The sequence below is a fragment of the Xyrauchen texanus genome, chromosome 10 (assembly GCF_025860055.1).
Source record: "Xyrauchen texanus isolate HMW12.3.18 chromosome 10, RBS_HiC_50CHRs, whole genome shotgun sequence".
Taxonomy (NCBI): domain Eukaryota; kingdom Metazoa; phylum Chordata; class Actinopteri; order Cypriniformes; family Catostomidae; genus Xyrauchen; species Xyrauchen texanus.
Window position 1 is genome coordinate 3,889,251 of NC_068285.1, and position 20,000 is coordinate 3,909,250.

At 41.4% G+C, this 20,000-nt stretch overlaps 3 protein-coding genes across 4 annotated transcripts in view; 2 read left to right on the forward strand and 1 right to left on the reverse strand.

Annotated features, from left to right (window-relative positions):
- Nucleotides 1-8,131, forward strand: part of LOC127650787 (histone-lysine N-methyltransferase EHMT2-like) — a 10,768-nt gene extending 2,637 nt beyond the window's left edge. Inside the window, exons 2-8 of the mRNA XM_052136426.1 lie at nt 1,213-1,273; nt 1,352-1,496; nt 2,736-2,851; nt 3,022-3,108; nt 4,705-4,783; nt 7,560-7,735; nt 7,951-8,131. Coding sequence (XP_051992386.1) covers nt 1,213-1,273; nt 1,352-1,496; nt 2,736-2,851; nt 3,022-3,108; nt 4,705-4,783; nt 7,560-7,735; nt 7,951-8,131 — 845 coding nt within the window. The remainder of the gene's footprint in view (nt 1-1,212; nt 1,274-1,351; nt 1,497-2,735; nt 2,852-3,021; nt 3,109-4,704; nt 4,784-7,559; nt 7,736-7,950) is intronic.
- The window catches only part of LOC127650076 (palmitoyltransferase ZDHHC3-like), a 21,294-nt gene extending 11,201 nt beyond the window's left edge, over nt 1-10,093 (reverse strand). The window contains exons 1-2 of the mRNA XM_052135276.1: nt 9,939-10,093; nt 7,999-8,111 (exon numbers count right to left, since the gene is read on the reverse strand). The gene's annotated coding sequence lies outside the window, so the exon portion shown is untranslated. The remainder of the gene's footprint in view (nt 1-7,998; nt 8,112-9,938) is intronic.
- The window catches only part of LOC127650075 (choline transporter-like protein 4), a 32,831-nt gene continuing 22,877 nt past the window's right edge, over nt 10,047-20,000 (forward strand). For both annotated transcript variants that reach the window (XM_052135272.1, XM_052135273.1), the window contains exons 1-2: nt 10,047-10,220; nt 19,815-19,863. In XM_052135272.1, coding sequence (XP_051991232.1) covers nt 10,175-10,220; nt 19,815-19,863 — 95 coding nt within the window. In that variant the 5' untranslated portion in view covers nt 10,047-10,174. The remainder of the gene's footprint in view (nt 10,221-19,814; nt 19,864-20,000) is intronic.

Genomic DNA, 20,000 nt, shown 5'->3' on the forward strand with positions numbered 1-20,000 from the left:
AGGAAAAAACGACTTAGTGCACCTTTAAATAAATAAATAATTTCAGTTGTGCTTTATTTTGACTTGGGACGTTTATTTTGACTTGTGTCGCCGGTGCGCGAGCTGCTGTTGCTCTCCTCACGCGCATCTGCAACATGTTGGCAGCTGATCGAGCGCGCGCGTTGAGAACACAACAAACAGCAGCAAAACACACATTTACACGTGCACGCAGAATTCACACTCATGCATCTGCATGTTTGAGGATGTGTTGTAAATATGCCTTCTTAATAGAGGCTGTAAACGCTTTTGTTCTTTGATGTTTCTGCATGCAACATGAATGTAATGTTGTTATGCATGTAGTTAAATCAGTTGAACTATGGAGTTATGTTTGTCTGTGACAGCAGTGTTTGTTCTGCAGTGGTCTTGTCAGTTATTGTAAAAATGAATGCATGCATTTGTTTGTTTTTGAATATATTTCACTTGTGTAACTTTTGACCATTGATTCTCCGTACACAGCAAATAAAACACATTATATATTCAGTTTTATGTTTGCAAATAATTTTACACTATAAACTTGTCTTTCTTAATACTGTAGTCTATGAACATACCCTCCCTAGCAAACTGGACAATTTTGTTGCTAAGGAGACCTGACTTGAGTCACTCAACACACTAGTAGCGGTTGTAGCTTGTTTAGCTAAACCCGCTTCAACACGCCCCCAGAGTTGTTGCCGGGGTGCCGCCGTCGTGCATGTGAGTCTTGAAATGATGTTGAGCACTGGACGGTAACAAGGACAATCTATAAATGAGTTACTACCATGGTCTATTTGTCCAGAATATACTGCAGTTATACAAACTTTACAATGTTTGATCTTATCAGACTAGCAATCGTTAAGGAACGTTAACTTTTGTAACGTTGCTTATTTCAAAACATCAATGTTTGCTACAAGTCAAAACAACAGCGTAAATATGGCATGTTTCGCTATTTATTTATGCATTCACTCTGATGCGATGTATCCATGTGCACACCGGTGCACACATTCATCCACGCAGAGGAGCAGAGCTGAAGCACAACCAAAACAATGTTCTTCTGCAAGACGCATGCAGTTTTATTTTTAACCACTAGAGGGCCGAAAGTCACATAGTGAAGCTTTAAGTCATACGTCGGTGCCTCATTGGGAATTGTTTCGATTCAAAATGTTAATCGCGCCGATGATTTGTGTTAGTTGTGAAAAGCCCTTAAGTTGCGTAGGGGAATAAACAATCACGTCGTACAAACTGAGCGTATCATTTGCAGGTCAGTGCCTTTGATTTACATCTCGTGCAGATGTATTTCCCATATTCAATAGGAAATAAACTGTGATTGCGTGTTTAGTGACATGGCACAAGGATACGAGAACGTTCCGATCCCGTGTGTTAACGGCGTGGATGATGAAGGCTGTCCGTCTGACTACAAATACATCGCAGAGAACTGTGAAACGTCTGCAATGAACATCGACCGCAACATCACACACCTGCAGGTGGCACTAAACACACAACACCACAGCACACAATATAGAAATGGGATATTGTACATTCAGCCGGCTGTTATCGCAGAAAAGCCCTGTCAAGGTGATCAGGACCCCGATGTGAAGCAGAGCACACTTGAATCAACCTGTCAGGGTTTATTTTGCGATAACAACCAACTGACTGTACATTATCCAGCTTATTACATGCTATTATTACATTGATCTGAGTTGAAATTATTGTATTAGCTTACATGAAGAGATCATACAGTGATCCAAAGTGCTGGAGAGACAGCTCACAGAACACAGATGGGCAGTCTGTATGTGGATGTGCGGTTGTTACTCAGAAATATCAGGCCACTAGATGGTGCCATTGAGCCATCAGAATAGAGTATTCCAGAGAGCAATGACGTCATACGTTCGGCGCGTGGATACCACGGCAGTGACTTCATACGCTCGGCGCGTGGATCCCACGGCAGTGACGTCATACTCTTGTCACGTGGATACCATGGCAATGACGTCATACGCTTGTCGCCTGGATACCACGGCAATGACGTGATACGCTCGTCGCGTGGATACCACGGCAGTGACGTCATAAGCTTGTTGCGTTGATACCACGGCAATGACGTCATACGTTTGGCGCGTGGATACCACGGCAATGACGTCATACGTTTGGCGCGTGGATACCACGGCAGTGACGTCATACGCTTGTCGCGTGGATACCACGGCAATGACGTCATACTCTTAGCGCGCTCTCTTTGTCGTCCTGTCAGTCAGCACAAGTAGAAATGCAAATGTGTTTTCAGCAATGAGATGTTGCCTCCGCATCTAAGACCGTCAATCCGCATATTTTATCGCGTGACTTGTTGAGTGAGTTACCGTGGATACGTAGTGTATATAGAGGCTTCACGCTATTCTCTGCAGCATCCACGCACAACTCACCACACTACAAATAATGTCGACTCAACCCTCAGTCTGTAAAATAATTATTTTAATTAGTAAAATAATAATAATTCATATTATTATATAGTAGAATGTTATTATACAAAGTTAAATGCTCCTCCGGTGCCGTTCTCGATGCATGTTATTAATTAACTGAACAATTGCGTTTAATGCTCACGTCTCTTTGATAGCAGCGCATCACGCGTTCAATGTGCGAGAATTGATTGAACACAGCCTTTTGAGATTCTCAAAACTATCGTATGTCTTCAAATGAGCTTCTGCACAGACTTCATTACAACATGTTGTCAGCAGGACCATCGACTTCTTCAGGACTTTAATAAGATCGAGCCTCCTCTGATCTTCGAGTGCAACATGGCCTGTTCCTGTCACAGAACCTGCAAGAATCGAGTGGTGCAAGCTGGAATCAAGTACACCAATCAGCACGCACTTACTCAGAGTCGTGCGACTATTTTCATAATAAATTGCCTGTTTTAGAATATTTTTGCATGTCGAATGAATCTTAAAATGAAAGGTGCTTTTGCATAAAATGATAGTTAGTGTTGTTGTGTTGACATATACGTGTGTGTGTGTGTTTCAGGGTGCGTCTGCAGCTTTATCGTACAGAGAAGATGGGTTGGGGCGTCAGAGCTCTTCAAGATATACCACAAGGAAGTTTCATCTGGGAGTGAGTCTCTCTCTCTCTCTCTCTCTCTCTCTCTCTTTCTCTCTCTTTCTCTCTCTCTCTCTCTCTCTCTCTCTCTGCTGAGCTAGTTTAGGTGGTCTCCCAGCTTGACATGTGGTGATGTCAACAGTATCGGTACTTCAGTACCAAGCTGATACTAAAATAAAAAGATGTATCAATACCAGTGTTTATGCAGAACTGGTAGTACCGAGCACCGACTCGTTTAGTTCCTGCTCATGCGATTATTTGATCGCATGTTCTGACACTTTTACAGAGTAATGGATGATTAATCACATTAAAATCATGATATGTCCCAGTGTGGTTTTTAAACTACAAAAGGATGCAATTTAATAAAATGAAATATACAGGCTGCATGTTTTGCATGCTTCAAGTGAAAGTGTTAGGACGCTCATACACTAAAAAAAACACATTTTATGAGCATCGCACACTGCGCTTTTTGTAGCAGATGATATAAGAACGCTCTCATTCACTGTGAAGCGTGCAGCACCTGCAGACTATTTATTTATACAATACAACTGCAGCATTTTGCACTTTAATAAATGCACTGGGACATTTAACCAACCGTTTATCTGGATGTTTGTAACCCTAACCATCTAAAACACCTGCAATATTTGTGCAATATTTACTGTTGTAATAATAATTATTATTATTATTGTTATTAGTTTTATATTCAAGCTATTTCTCATAATTAGCAAGAGTGCTGTTGTACTGAACAGAAGTTTTTATTAGTGTTTTAATTCATAATGTTATGAAGTTGGGTGTTTTAGACAGGATCTTTATTAAACCACTTCATTTGATTAAAACGAATGCAATGACTGGAGTCGCAAGTTCATATGCAGGGTGTGCTGAGTGACTCCAGTCAGGTCTCCTAAGCAACCAAATTGGCCGGTTGCTAGGGAAGGTAGAGTCACATGGGGTAACCTCCTCGTGGTCACTATAATGTGGTTCTCGCTCTCGGTGGGGTGTGTGGCGAGTTGTGCATGGATGCTGCGGAGAATAGCGTGAAGCCTCCACATGCGCTACGTCTCCACGGCAACACGCTCGACAAGTCACGTGATAAGATGCGCGGATTGACGGTCTCAGACGTGGAGGCAACTGAGACTCATCCTACGCCACCCGTATTAAGTCACTACGCCACCACGAGGACTTAGAGAGCATTGGGAATTGGGCATGCCGAAAAGGGGAGAAAATCCCCCCAAAAAACAAGGAAACATGCTATTACTGTATTTTACTGTATTATTTAAATTGAAATCAAAATTGGGATCGAGAATCGGAACATTTTACTGGTATTGGAACGGACAACTGAAATTATGGTATCGTGACAACCCCACTGACAAGTGTCTAAAACTCTTGAAAACCATCAAACCAGACCAGCATAGCGAGTTTGGCAAGGATAGGAGACCAGTTAAGCTGTTTTAATTTTTTCAGCAGAACAGTTGCCGAATGCCCAAAACCTTCTAAAACCATCAAACAAGACCATCCTGACCAGTAGAGACCATTGAACCATCTCATGCTGGTTTAAGCTCTTTCTTCATTGGCGTAGTCTGTTATTGTTGCTGTGTTTGTGTGTTTTTGCAGGTATGTTGGTGAGCTGATCTCTGACGCAGAAGCTGATGTGAGAGAAGACGACTCATACCTCTTTGACCTTGATAACAAGGTCCTGTATTGCAGATTTATGCACATTTTCAAATTCTCGACAGTTTATAACGGTCTATTCACACCAAGGGACACATTACACCTACAGGAGCTTTCAGGACATCCCGTTCTAACTCCATAGGCATTAATATCGAGTCGGTCCCCCCTTCCTAGCTATAACTTCTGGGAAGTCTTTCTACAGGATTTTGGAGTGTGTCTGTTGGACGAGTCTGTTCCAGTTCATCCCAAACGTGTTGGATAGGGTTGAGGTCAGGGCTCTGTGCGGGCCAGTCAAGTACTTCCACACCAAACTCATCCAACCATGCCTTTATGGGTCTTGCTTTGTGCACTGGGGCACGGTGACTTGTTGCAAAGTTGGCATCCTATTACAGTACCACGCTCAAATCCAGTGAGCTCTTTAGAGCGACGAGTTAAGAATCTGAACAATCTTACAATATGAACTATTATTTTATTTTATTTATTTATTTTCTCCCCAATGTGTAACGCCCAATTCCCAATGCACTCTAAGGCCTCGTGGTGGTGTAGCGACTCGCCTCAATCCGGGGGGCTGAGGACGACTCTCAGTTGCCTCCGCGTCTGAGACCGTCAATCCGCGCATCTTATCACGTGACTTGTTGAGCGTGTTACCGTGGAGACAATGAGCATGTGGAGGCTTCACGCTATTCTCCGCGGCATCGTCTCATCACACGCCCCACCAAAAGCAAGAACCACATTATAGGACCACGAGGAGGTTACCCCATGTGACTCTACCCTCCCTAGCAACCGGGCCAATTTGGTTGCTTAGGAAACCAGACTGGAGTCACTCAGCACACCCTGGATACAAAGTAGCGACTCCAGGTGTGATAGTCAGCGGCAATACTCGCTGAGATACACAGACACACACAATATGTACTATTTAAGAGACGTGTGGACTTTGATTTAATTGCCCTAACACACCTTCCTGAGGGCAGGGGAGTTAAGAAATGATTGGCAGGATGTTTGGGAACTTTCAAGATTTTAACGCCTATACCTTTCATGCATGACACATAAATGTGATTTATGTCTGTAAGATTAAATCCCACAATTTTAGACACATTTTCTAGACTATCATATTGGAGTGGTGGTGGCGTAGTGGGCTAAAGCACATAGATGGTAATCAGAAGGTTGCTGGTTCGATCCCCACAGCCACCACCATTGTGTCCTTGAGTAAGGCACTTAACTCCAGGTTGAAGTCGAACACCATTACCTTCGTTTTTACAACATTTAGCACAAGATCATATGCACCGCACCAGTCAAGCAGGGAAGATTTTAACAGAATCACAATGTGAAATACAATCATTTGTGTACATAGAAAGAGTAAAGGCGACCACATACAGCCTTGCGGGACACCCGTGCATATAGACAGGGTTTTCCGAAAGGTTATTGCTTATTTTCACCACTTGAGTACTGTTTTCCAAGAAGTCCAGAATCCAGTGGGGAAGGGACTGATGAACCCCCAATTTCCCAAACTTCTCAAATAACTCGACTGGGATGATTGTGTTAAACGCTGAACGGTAGTCCTCAAGATTTTGGAATAGAGGGAAGCCTTATGGGCAGACTGTTAGGTGTCACGAGTGACCGAGACGATTAAGTGTCTGAGGACCAGTCGCTCAAAAATCTTCATTGTCACCGAAGATAAGGCAACAGGTCTGTAATCGTTTAGGCAGCTGATACTATATTTATATATATATTTGACATATTTCATATAGAAATGTGTAGTTATGTTTGTGTTTCTTTACATATAAGAGAATACTGTAAAATACTTCCACACAGTGAGGTATAGATATTCTACACCGATTAAGGGATTTTTAACACTAGGATCGGAATCGGTACGGGCCGATAACTAGATTTCAGGAATCGTAATCGGATCGGGCCAGAAAAATTATAACGGTGTATCCCAAAGAAGCATTTTGGAATGATTTCTTGCTTATTTTTTGTACCCTGTGTTAAAAGCAAGAGACTAGAAATGTTTTTTTTTCTGAATTATACCACTTATTGACACCCCCCCAAAATGCAGGTAACTCCAGTCAGGTCTCCTAAGCAACCAGATTGGGCCGGTTGCTAGGGAGGGTAGTGTCACATGGGGTAACCTCCTCGCGGTCGTGATTAGTGGTTCTCGCTCTCAATGGGGCGTGTGGTGAGTGTAGGATTGAGTAACCGCTCCACCACGAGGATATACTGAGTAGTGGGAATTTGGCTGTGGCAGGGCGGAGGGCGGGGCGGGGTCGTGATTTTACACACCCGGCCCCTTATCAGGCTAATCAAGCCTCCGAGAGGGATAAAGGCCGACTGTGGACGGTGATGCGACAGAGAGAGAGCGTTTACGGGCAGCTGTCCGTCCTATGTGTGTGTTTGTGTCTTTTGGTTTCAGTTTTACATTAAAATATTATTTATATTGTCATGCCGGTTCTCGCCTCCTCCTTTCCATTGTTCTCTTTACATTGGCATTCCAAAATTGGGAGAAAAGGGGATACAAATTTGAATAAAAATAAAAGTGAATGGGAACTGGTGCTGTCAAGCTCCAAAATGACAAAACAACACCATTAAAGTCAAATAAAAGTAATCCATATGCACGACGGTTTTGTGTGAGGAACAGACCAATATAAGTAATTATTCACGAAAAACGTCCCCTCTCAAAACCTTCATGAAATGTATGAATAGGCTTTAAAACTCTCATGCATCGTGTACTCGATATGCAAGTGACTCAGAGGCGGTAAAGCAGCTGATGTGTGTTGACGTTGTTTCCTGCTCTTTCACAGGATGGTGAGGTGTACTGTATTGATGCACGTTACTATGGCAACATCATTCGTTTTATAAACCACCTCTGTGACCCGAACATCATCCCGGTGCGTGTGTTCATGCTGCATCAGGACCTGCGATTCCCTCGCATCGCATTCTTCAGCTCCAGGGACATTTTTACCGGACAGGAACTCGGGTGAGACGAGACGGGATGTTTTCCTGCATGCAGAAGCGATGCATGTTTCTGGAAAGCAGGTTATCTATCGTATGTAATTGCTTTATGACCGCTTGGCTTTGAAATTAAGGAATTTATGGCAGCAGTTGCTTCCTGTTAGTCACAATATCGTTTCCGTGCGCCTGTTTTTATGATACGGCAGTTTACCCAACACATTTTCTCTCTGTATCTCGCAGGTTTGATTACGGCGATCGCTTCTGGGATATCAAGAGCAAGTACTTCACCTGTCAGTGCGGTTCAGAGAAATGTAAACACTCGGTGGAGGCCATCGCACTGGAGCAGAGCAGACTGGCACGCCTGGAAAACTGTCCGGAATCATGCAGTGATCCTGGACTTCCTGTGTTAGGACAAACATGATGTGAACATGACAGTGAAGAGCTTATAGCAAATACACAACCCAAATATTTGGAGACACCTGCTTTCTCAGAGGTGTTTAAATTTGATACGAAGGTAAAGGTTGTGTTTTTGGCTTCAAATGATTCGTTTCTCTCAGCTGATCTGGAAAGTGGAAACAATACATTTGGTGCACGTAAATCCCCTTTTAAAATGCCACCAGGAAGTCGTATTCAAATACAGTCTGGAATTCTGTCCGAATCATTATACAAACTGATCACAAATACTGTCCCTATTGGCATTCCATAAAAACATTCACTTTTGTTGATTTGCTTTTTTTATAAGTGTATTTTGTTTTAATAAATACTATTTGATACAGAAATGTGTTTCCTGTGTTTTTGATGCCACAGTGCTAAAGAGAATTCACTTCTTTCTTTGGAAAAATTAATCTTTAACCATAGTAATCATGGATTCTGCCATTGTTGCTATAACTACAGTTTGTTGGCTTGAAAAGCTTTAAATTTACATCCACCAAACTCGGCACAGACCTTTAGACAGTTCCGGAATAGTGTGCTGTGTTGAACTGGTCAGACACGGTTTTCACACAGTAGATGATCAAAAATCTGGAAAAATCCCATAGACTTACATTGACGGAATGTTCAAATGGGCCAACGGAATGCTCATTAATTCAAACTCCAACTGCCAAAAAATCAAATGTAAACAAACCCACAAATGATCTTCAATCTGCTTTAAGTTGCTCTCTCTCTTCATAAACGAACAATATTGTCAAGCTACATGTGGTAAATATCTTGCAGTTGTCTCAGAAGACGTGTGAGTGTGTCAGCGTGTCACTGAGTTGTTTGCATTACTCTAAGAGTGTGTAACCACTGATATATCAATCATTTATGGTCAACGTGTTATCTGGCTTAACTGCACTATGTTCTGATATGAGGCTAATGAAGAAACACGACTATAAACAGAAGCTGTCAGTGTGTCAATAATATACTATGAGTGTGTTCGGGTTAAATATACAACATTTTAAAATATATTTAATATTGTTAAATGTAAAACACAATTTGTTGAGACCTCACATGCAAGATCTCTGTCAAGGAAACGGGGAAAGTCTTACAAGTGTAACGCAGTGTTGGGTGCAATGCATTACTAAGTAATTCATTACTGTAATTAACTTTTTCATTGAAAAATTAAAGTAAGGGATTACGCTTAAATTTTCAGTAATTTAATTACAGTTACTTCTGATGTAATTGCGTTAAATACTGTATAGACTCTAAATTATATTTAAAACAATAGTGAATTTAAAATCCGAATTTAACATGTGTTTTCTAATTTAATGCTGCCCCTTTAAATTCTTTGGCCAGTTCATGAATAATTAATTGGTTTTTATAGGATTTATATGGAAGAATTAAAAGAGCAGTTTCATGTCTATCCTTGTATTTTTCATCCGGTCGAGGTTGATCAGGGTTTTAGAAAGTAATTAATAATAAGTAATGCAGTTACTTTTCAGACAGAGTAATAGAACAGTAATCTAATTACACTATAGAAGATGTAATTAGTAGTGACTTTTGTAGAGTTACTTACCCAACACTGGTCACTCATAACATATATGTATAAAATATGATGTTTGATGTTTTTTAATCACCATTAACGTGTCATAAGGAGAAAAACTTGCATTCACCGGAGATTAATTGTATTAGTCCTTGTGCAGGTATGTTTCGTCAGATATTTGTTTATTACTGCTTAAACGGACTAGTCATTACATTTGTTTTGTATCTGTAAACTGGTTGAAATAATAAATGTTGCAGTAAACACTCACCTGCAGAGGACGCGTCAACGGGGGGCGGAGCGTAAGCGTGAGCGCGCGCCACACAGGTGAGCAACAGGAGCGCGCGGGCAGCGCTTGCAGGTGTTCTGTGACGTCACCGCCAGTGCCTAGTTACTCCTCCAAAGATTTACTGACAAGTGTACCCCATCCTCGCGCGGACATACAGGAGTTGATCAGGTCGAATAAAGAGCTCGAGAGCACTTCAGAGGTTTTGTTATTTTAAGCAGATGGGCGGAAAGAAACATGAGGAAGAGCAAAACAGCTCCGAGTATGGTAAGAGGACAGAGTATTCCTAAATAGGCAGTTCCTGTGCTCTTTTCCTGCTTTAATCCGATTGTTATTGTGTTCATTTACCTGACATGCAACGTTGAGTTTATTTGTGTTTTTGAGGTTTTGCACAAAGTGTTAGGAACAGGAAGAGTGATTTGGCACAAAAAGTGGTTATTTGTGTTTACCTACCTGTACTTTGTTTACCTGCTTGTGCTCCAAACATACGTCCATTCTCATTTAGATGCTAAGCAAAGGTGTATTAGTGTATATACAGTATGTGTGCACAATGACTTGTTTGATAAAGGTTGATCGTGTCCATGTTGAAACTGACCTGATAATTCAGTTCAACTCAAAAACTCAAAATCATTCCGTCATTCACTGCAATGAAAGAAATATGATCTCTATCAACTTCAGTGGGGTTAAAGTGTTCTTAAATTAAATGCATGAGGTGATGTAAAGATATCATTATGCTCTCTGAGCTTATACGGCGCTGTGAAAATGTATTTGCCCCTTCCTGATTTCTGTGTTTGTGTATTTTTCACACTAATTTTTTTTAGAGATATAATGTAAAACAAAGGCAACCTGAGTAAACAAAATACTGTTTTCAAATATATATTTTTGTCATTGAAGCAAAAAATGTATTGTCACCCATGTGAAAAAGTAACTGCCCCCTTAAACTTAATATCTGGTCGTGCCGCCTTTAGCAACTGCATCAAACGCGTCTGATATCTGGAGATCAGTCGTTCACAACACTGTGGGGGGGATTCTGTCCCGCTCTTCTTCACAGAACTGCTTTAGTTCAGACACACTGGAGGGTTTTTGATCATGAACTGTCCGTTTAAGGTCCTGTCACAGCATCTCAAGACAGGACTTTGACTGGGCCACTCCAAAACTTTAATATCTCTTCTTTTGAGTCATTCAGAGGTGGACTTACTCCTGTGCTTTGGATCATTGTCTTGTGCTTGAGCTTCAACTCACGGACTGATGACGGGACGTTCTCCTTTAGGATTTTCTGGTGGAGCAGAATTCATGTTTCCCTCAATTAGTTGCAAAAAGTCGCTCTGAAGCAGCAAATCATCCCTGCCGGCCACTGCATGTTTTTTGTTTTTGGCACTGGTGCCAGACGGGCTGGTTTGAGTATTTCTGCAACTGATGATCTCCTGGGATTTTCACACAATGGTCTCTAGAATTGACCAAAAACATCCAGTGAGCGGCAGTTCTGTGTATGAAACACTTGTTGATGAGAGAGGTCAACAGAGTCTACAGTAACTCAGATAACCACTCTGTACAATTGTGTTGAGAAGAACAGTGTGTCTGAATGATACTCTGAGATGCGGGTTGGTGCTGTGTTGGGGGCACGAGGGGAACCTACACAATATTAGGCAGGTGGTTTTAATGTTGTGGCTGATACACAAAAACAGAAGAAATCGAGATGGGGGCAAATACTTTTACTCAGCACTGTAGTCGCATTCTTGATATTGTCACAATGGATCATGAGATCAGATGCTTTTTTGTGATGTCATAATTAGGGCAGGGTATTGTTATGTTTTCATAAATTCTTCCTCATTTTGGTCAAATACTAGTTTTTAAAGGGGTACTAATCCCCGTATTCCATCAACAAACATGATGTGTTGAAATGTAATGTATTATATTGTAAATATATTTAGTATGTGTATATATAAATATATATGTATGTTGGACTTCGACGACCGAAAATCGGTTTTACAGTTATTTTTAACGGATGTTCATACTTTTCCCCCTTAATCGGTTCTTTAAAGGAATAATCCGGGTTCAGTACAAGTTGAGCTCAATCAGCAGCATTTAAACTCGTCCCTCCTTTTCTTATCTTTTTTTGGGGGATTTTCTCCCCAATTCAGAACGCCCAATTCCCAATGTGCTCCAAGTCCTCGTGGTGGCGTAGTGACTCGCCTCAATCCGCGCATCTTATCACGTGACTTGTTGAGCGTGTTACCATGGAGACGTAGTGCGTGTGGAGGCTTCCCGCTATTCTCCGCGGCATCCACACACAACTCACCACACGCCCCACCGAGAGCGAGAACCACATTATAGTGACCACGAGGAGGTTACACCATGTGACTCTACCCTCCCTAGCAACCGGCCAATTTGGTTGCTAAGGAAATCTGGCTGGAGTCACTCAGCACGCCCTGGATTCAAACTCGTGACTCCAGGAGTGACAGTCAGCGCCAACACTCGCTGAGATACACAGACCGCCTGACTGTGATCAGAATTAAATGTTTATTTTTGTTGGTTTTGCTCCATAACTGACTGTAAAGAACAGAAAGGAAATTAAAAGAGACATTATTCAATTATAAATGGATCCCTTTGATCTCATCTTTGGACACACATCACACTTTTACTCTGAACACTCCGTGAAAGGATCTCGCTGCTGAGCCGAGTCAGTTCAACACCAGACCGTTAGAACAGTGTCGTCACTCTGTTTCGACATCATGACAAATGTCTCAACGCTCCTCTTCCGGTGCACTACCTTTGAGCAGATAAGAAGGATGTATGGGAACTTTTAGACGAAACATGAGCTGTTTTCTCATTTCACATTGTTCTGATGCACATTATTGGATGTTATCAACTCAACTGCAGCCGTCTCATTTAAATGAAACACCTCGTGGGTGTTTGCAAACTCATTTTTACCACATAAACAGAGAGTAACAGTGACTTTGCACAGTCTAAAAGATCAGTTATGTGTCAGGAACATCTGTCAGATCTCATCGCAGTGGCCTTTAAGTGTCTCTTAGCGAGTGTGTATTTCTATTCGGGGTTAGTGATTTGCTCACTAGAAGTATTAAACTTCAGCGTGGGACACGTCCTGCAACATTGGTGCTACGGACGGGAATTACACCTCGGATCATTCATGTGGCTTGTTGAAAAGTTATTTAGACTTGTATTGAAGGAGGGTCTCGTCATATCTCGAGAGCAAAATATCAGAGTGGCCCAGAAACCTTGTGTCAGTGAGTTCTGAATGGCCAAACATCACTCGAGATTTACATTTGGTCTTTCATCTATTTCACGGTAGATGATTACAGTCAGGGTGTTTACTGTGTGCCAAACAACCAGATATTTCTCCTTCCCAGTCGCCATTATCAGTACACGTCGAGCGAGCTGAAGATTAGGCATTTCTCTGGAGGCTCCGCCTCTGGGTAACCAGCCTGTCGGTCAACATTTAAACCAGGAACAATCCGGTAATCTCGCACACGTACACGCCCGCGCACACATACTCGTTTTGCTTTAGGAGATGGGCACACTGCCAACATTTTATCACTTAATTAGCCGGTTTAACTGAGCATTCCCATCATTTAAAATAGTTTCCTGAAAGAAGATATGCTGAGACACACTTTTATGAACACCCATAAACGCAGTTGCTATGATATCTACATGAGGACATGCCAATGTTTTCTGTTGCTTTTATACAAACCTTTTTACTGCTGTTTCTCGATTCAGACACCCATGCAATCTTATTCCTAAATGTGTGTTAACGTTCCAGTGGCTACTCCATTTTTTTAAAAATGTATCCCCTTTTCTCCCAGTTTGGGATGCCCAATTCCCACTACTTAGTTGGTCCTTGTGGTGGCGTAGTCACTCGCCTGAATCCGGGTGGCGGAGGACGAGTCTCAGTTGCCTCTGCGTCTGAGACCGTCAATCCGCGCATCTGATCACGTGACTCGTTGTGCATGACACCGCGGAGACTCACAGCATGTGGAGACTCATGCTACTCTCCACGATCCACACACAACTCACCACACGCCCCATTGAGAGAACCACTAATCACCACCACGAGGAGGTTACCCCATGTGACGCTACCCTCCCTAGCAACCGGGCCAATTTGGTTACCCCATGTGACTCTACCCTCCCTAGCAACCGGGCCAATTTGGTTGCTAAGGAGACCTGACTGGAGTCACTCAGCACACCCTGGATTCAAACTCACGACTTCAGGTGTGATAGTCAGTGTCAATACTAAACATTCTCGAAAACTTGTGAAACTTTGCACATGCATCAGAAGTGGCGTAAATGTACATCTAATACGGGTTTCAGAATGAGGTGTGGCAAAATGGCTCAATAGCGCCACATACAAACATTCAAGGATGTGCACTTTTCATACACGTTTCACCTACATGTATGAACATTGGTACACCTGTGTAACATGCCAATACCTACAAAAAAGTATCTTGGACCCATGCCCTAATCTCAACAGGAAGTCAGCCATTTTGATTTTTCTCTTAAATTTTTGCTCAGTTTTTGCCATTTTAAGGCCTAGTACTTTAACAAGAGATTTCATCAGATGTACTTCATATTTGGTTGTTATAATCTAAAGGTCTTGGCGATGCTACATTGCGACACTTTTGAGTTTTCACTGCACGCCATGGCGTGACAACAGGAAGCTGTTATAACTCGTACATAAAATGTCCAATCTGCCACAAACGTCATATGTTTGATAATGTGAAGATACACTGAGATACCCAAGTGGCTACTACTAAAGTTAAAACTTAAAGTACTGTTTATTCTGTGCTCTGTTTAATTAATGGGTCTTGAATGAAGGCTCCATTGTTTTAATTTAATGATTGTTTTTTTAAAGCCTATTTGCTTAATTATTTACCAGCGCAACACGCAAGTTAACACAACTTTTTGTCCTCTCGTTTTGAATTTTACTTCAGTTTAGCTAGCTAGAATAGGAATGGGTTGATCCAAGAATAGCAACTCAATAGAGCGAATTAGTAACATGATGTTTCCTACTGAATCACTGCGACATGTGAGTATTCCATATATAATCTTTTATGAATGCTCTTTTTAATATTTAAGCATATATCTGTGTTTTAGAGGGCTGTTTTGTGTTCTTTGATTAAGGTGTGCGTGTGGTTTACGGTAAATGCCTCTAAAGCGTCACACGGAGCAAGTGAACACCAAATAAAACGGCATATAAACTCTACAGCCCTTGCTTTTACGAGACACTGTAAAGGTCATGAACATGAGCACATTCGTTTGATCACCGGCGTCCTAAGGGCAAAAACTGTTAATGTGTGTTTGGTGTAATATGAGACTGGATTGTACATGGAGAGATGTAGAAAAACTGGTTGGGTCTGACAGGATTTTTGTTCGAATGGCATCATGTCTCTCCTTCGTCTTATGTTACAGGTTTCCAACCGTCATTTTAAGTGTTTTTCAGCATAAAAGTCATCAAAGACACAAGTTCATAAAAAGTACATTTGACATGTTTCAGCTGCTTGAGATTGCTCTTGTGACCAATAGTCGTAGCGATGTTCAATTTGTGAGTCGTTCTTTCGAGTCGATACTTTTCAATGAGTTAGTCAAAGAGTCTGAATGATTTATCCACCAAATTTGGCACATTCCTTCAGACTGTTCTGACTCAAGTTGCTATGAATTTTCTAATTGATTCGACTTACGATTGTCCCGTAACGGACGATTAAAAATCCCCCAAATCCCATAGACTTGCACTGATGTAAAGTTCAAAGTGTGAATATCGGAATCACAAAGGACTGCAACGTTCATGGAAATTCAGTGGTCCAAAATCTAACATTTTATTATTGTTCACGTGTTTTAGTTAATCAGTGTTTGACTTTGCAATTTAACCACAGAGTTTATTAATATTTGACAGTACCATCCTTGTGTTGTGGTTTATCAGCTTGTGTCCTGGTGTTCAATACTGTGAGTTTCAGCTCACATGAATCATTTCAGTGGTTTCAAGAATTCATTTCCTGTTTTTTGGTTGTTTAGATAGAATAAGACTTCCTCCTTTGTTACTCATGTCAGTAATTGACACAAAAATGTAGATTTCCCCTCCACTGAAGCATCTCGTGCACTGTGTACTTTTGAGTTTATCAAGTTAATGTTTTTACACTGTTTACAGACCTATGCTAACTCATGTATGTGTTTACAAGAAAGATTAAAGACTGAAGCAAGTGTTAAAGTTTATTAAGAGCAGCTAAATACAGTATTTGACATTCAATATTTACAGCAGTGACGACCGCACCCCAAAAACTTCTCAACGCTGTTTTGTTTTATCATTTTTAAACCTAACAAACGTCTTTTTATGAAACGGTTTGGTTGGAAAGTGTGCTTGTGCTAACTTTAATAAAAATGTATATATGTGTGCTGTGTATAACGTTAATTTAAACATATACTAATAAATCATTACAGTTGAAAGTTGTAGGCCTGTACGTTAGCATTAGTAAATGCATTAGTATTAACCAACAATGAACATTTCTATTTGTTAACATTTAATTTATGAATAACACTTTTAGAGCACTTCATATATGTTTAACGTAATATTAACCCTTGTGCGTCAAGTTAAAAAGTTACTCCTTAGAGGTGCTTAGAGGACAAAAATGTCCTCATCAAAAAATATTATATATTAATATTATTTTCCACTTTCAATGAGATCATTTTTTGACCAACATCAGTCCTGATCATAACTACCAAAAAGGTCATTCATTCCTTTAAATGCCAGTTTGTTTATTTAATGCCACTGTTGTTTTTTTTACAAACACAAACACACACACACACACACACGCACACACAATTTTAGCTGCATCATGTATTCAGTTGTCCCGCAGGTCTCTATAATACAGCAAACAGAGAATAGGGGAAAAGCTTGTATTTGCTCCATAGGACAAAAAAAGGAAAAAGACAAGAATGTCCCGAAGGTCACACAAGGGTAAAACCAAGATTAACATGGTCTGTGTATCTCAATGAGTATCGATGCTGACTACCACACCTGGAGTGGCGAGTTTGAATTCAGGGCGTGCAGCCAGGTCTCCATAGCAACCAAATTGGCCCGGTTGCTAGGGAGGGTAGAGTCGCATGGGGTAACCTCCTCGTGGTCGCTATAATGTGGTTCTCGCTCTCAATGGGGCTTGTGGTGAGTTGTGTGTGTATCGTGGAGAATAGCGTGAAGCCTCCACACGCACTATGTCTTCGCGGTAACGTGCTCAACAAGTCACGTGATAAGATGCGCGGATTGGCGGTCTCAGACGCGGAGGCAACTGAGATTCGTCCTCCGCCACCCGGATTCCACCCACGCCACCACGGGGACTTGGAGCGCGTTGGGAATTGGCCGTTCTGAATTGGGGAAAAAAGTTAACATTAATGCATTTATAAACTAACAATGAGTAATTGTATTTTTATAAATGAACAATAACCAACATTAATAAATGTTGTAATGAAATATTGTTCATTGTAACAAGTGTTACACAAATGTTGTCCCATCTTAACTTTGGCAGCCCTTAATATGAATCATGACTAATGTATAGACATAAACTGTCATCTGTACGTCAGGTTTAGAGTCACACCCTGAGCTCCAGAAAGACCCAGTCAAACACAACTGCAGTCCCGGTCGACAGGTTTCATTTGAGGGAATGTCGTTGAATGACTTGAGCTGAGATTATGATTATCTGATCACCGTTACGGTGTTGCACTGAGTGAAATCTGCCATCTGAAGCAGTTTAAACACAGCAGGTTAATGTCATTTACCTCCATTTTTAATTCAAATAAGATTCAAATGATCCCATTTCTCTCTCTTTGTCTCTCTTGAGATAAATGGGGAAATGTTTAATGTTTAACGAACAGAAATGCTTCAGCGTCATTACTTCACTGTATAATTCTCCTGTGTGGCCAGAACACGAAACACTGAAGCTGCCAGGCAACAAACCCTCCCGACACCGGCCACTGAGCAACACAAACACACACAGTCGCATTTAACCAGAACGATTATGCAAGTTGCAGAACTTTAGTATTTGGGTAGTTTGTGATGTGCCCTTGATGTGCTAGTCTTCATTTAAAACTATTTTAAACAACATTTTGGTAATTGTTGTGTGCAGTTATTATGAGAGATTAACTGAGAAACTACATGGGTCTTTTCGTGTCAACTCAACCAGATTGTTGAATTTGATGCATCTGTATTTACTGAGTGATCCATTGTTTTGTATATGAGGTTAAACATGACACATTAATCATTAATTCAGCACCTCTTGTTGCATTATATGTCAATGGTGTGAGTCCAAAAATGGGAAAAAAACACTTTTTTTGTGTTGTTTGAGCGCCTCTAACTCCAGAAGTGTTAAAAACATCTTAATATCCTTTTACATTCTGGTTTAGAACAAACTTTCCTTTTTGCATCTTCATTTTTAAGGCCCTAGATGGTGAAACCCCAGAGATATGGGGCTCTCGATGTGGCTCCATGTGTAAATTGTTTAAAATCGAATCCATTTTCAATGGTCGAAAACCACATGTGGGTCACATGGTATTTTACTTTTAACGCCCAATTCCCAATGCGCTCTAAGTCCTCGTGGTGGCGTAGTGACTCTCCTCAATCCGGGTGGCGGAGGACGAATCTCACGTCTGAGACCGTCAATCCGTGCATCTTATCATGTGACTTGTTGAGCGTGTTACCATGCAGACGTAGCGCGTGTGGAGGCTTCACGGTATTCTCCGTGGCATCCACGCACAACTCACCACACACCCCACCATGAGGAGGTTACCCCATGTGACTCTACCCTCCCTAGCAACCGGGCCAATTTGGTTGCTAAGGAGACCTGACTGGAGTCACTCAGCACGCCCTGGATTTAAACTCACGACTCCAGGTGTGATAGTCGGTGAGATACGCAGACCCGCACTAGTAACTATAAAGTTGAGTTAAAAGTCTAAATACCCAAATGCATCCTGATCTAGTGAATGTGACCATATCAACATCATTGCAAAATGACACTCTTCACTGTAGTTTCCCAGTGAAATGTCCAGTGGGGGGGGCGCCAAAAGCGAGTGAAATGGTGCCGTAATCAGACGAGGTTTTTAAGGTGAATGTTAGATTTAATAAAATGAACCTGCTTACACTAAACCAACACCTAAACCTAACCGATACTGTCCAAAAGTGCACATTAGCGTAACATATCAGATTTGAGGTGTAAACGCTAATCCGTCCTGTATGTGTCCTGGCAGCAGCGATACGCCAACACTCACCTGTCAATCAACCGCAGCGCTATAACAAGAGTGTAAACTTTCCCGGTTATGAGCGGCTTTAAAAGGAAATAGCCGTCCAATCTGAAAACATTTAAGTGGATATCAAACGCTGGCAGAGGATTTAAATGTTGGTTTTACCTCATGCAATTATGTTTTGGGAATTCTGTCATCCAAATTCATCATATTTTGGTAATAGTTGTTGGGTAAACAAGCACATGCAGTAAAACCACACTGGCATGCATTAGGACAAAATGAAGCACATACATGTTCCATAAATGTCAGGTCGGGGCAAGTTGTCACACGGTTTGGTATTTGTGTAGGAGCGCTTTTACATTTGTGCTGCTCTACACTTGCATGCAAACGTTAGATAATATATGCAGAAGCCACATACTTCCCTGTCTCAATATTGTATTAGTAGTTCCGGTTCTTCCGGTTCTCAGCTGGTTTTTCATTACAGAATTAAGTGAAAGCAAATTTGTCCACGTGCATGAGAGCGGCTATAAATATCTGATTGAGAGTTTATAGTGCGTAACACCACAAATGAACAGCAATGCATGTCACTAACCGCTGATGTAATTGTGTTTGTTGTTACAGGTCAACCGGTTCAATATGACCCCACATTCAATGGCCCCATTCACAAAAGGTGTGTAAACATCATCAAATGTCTCTGCTGCATGTGTGTGGGGTAGAGCGGGGTAACTTCATTTGAACCCGTCAACCCATCAGACCGTGTGAATCCGAATCATCGAATCAAATTAGGAAATCTGGTCTTGATATCCA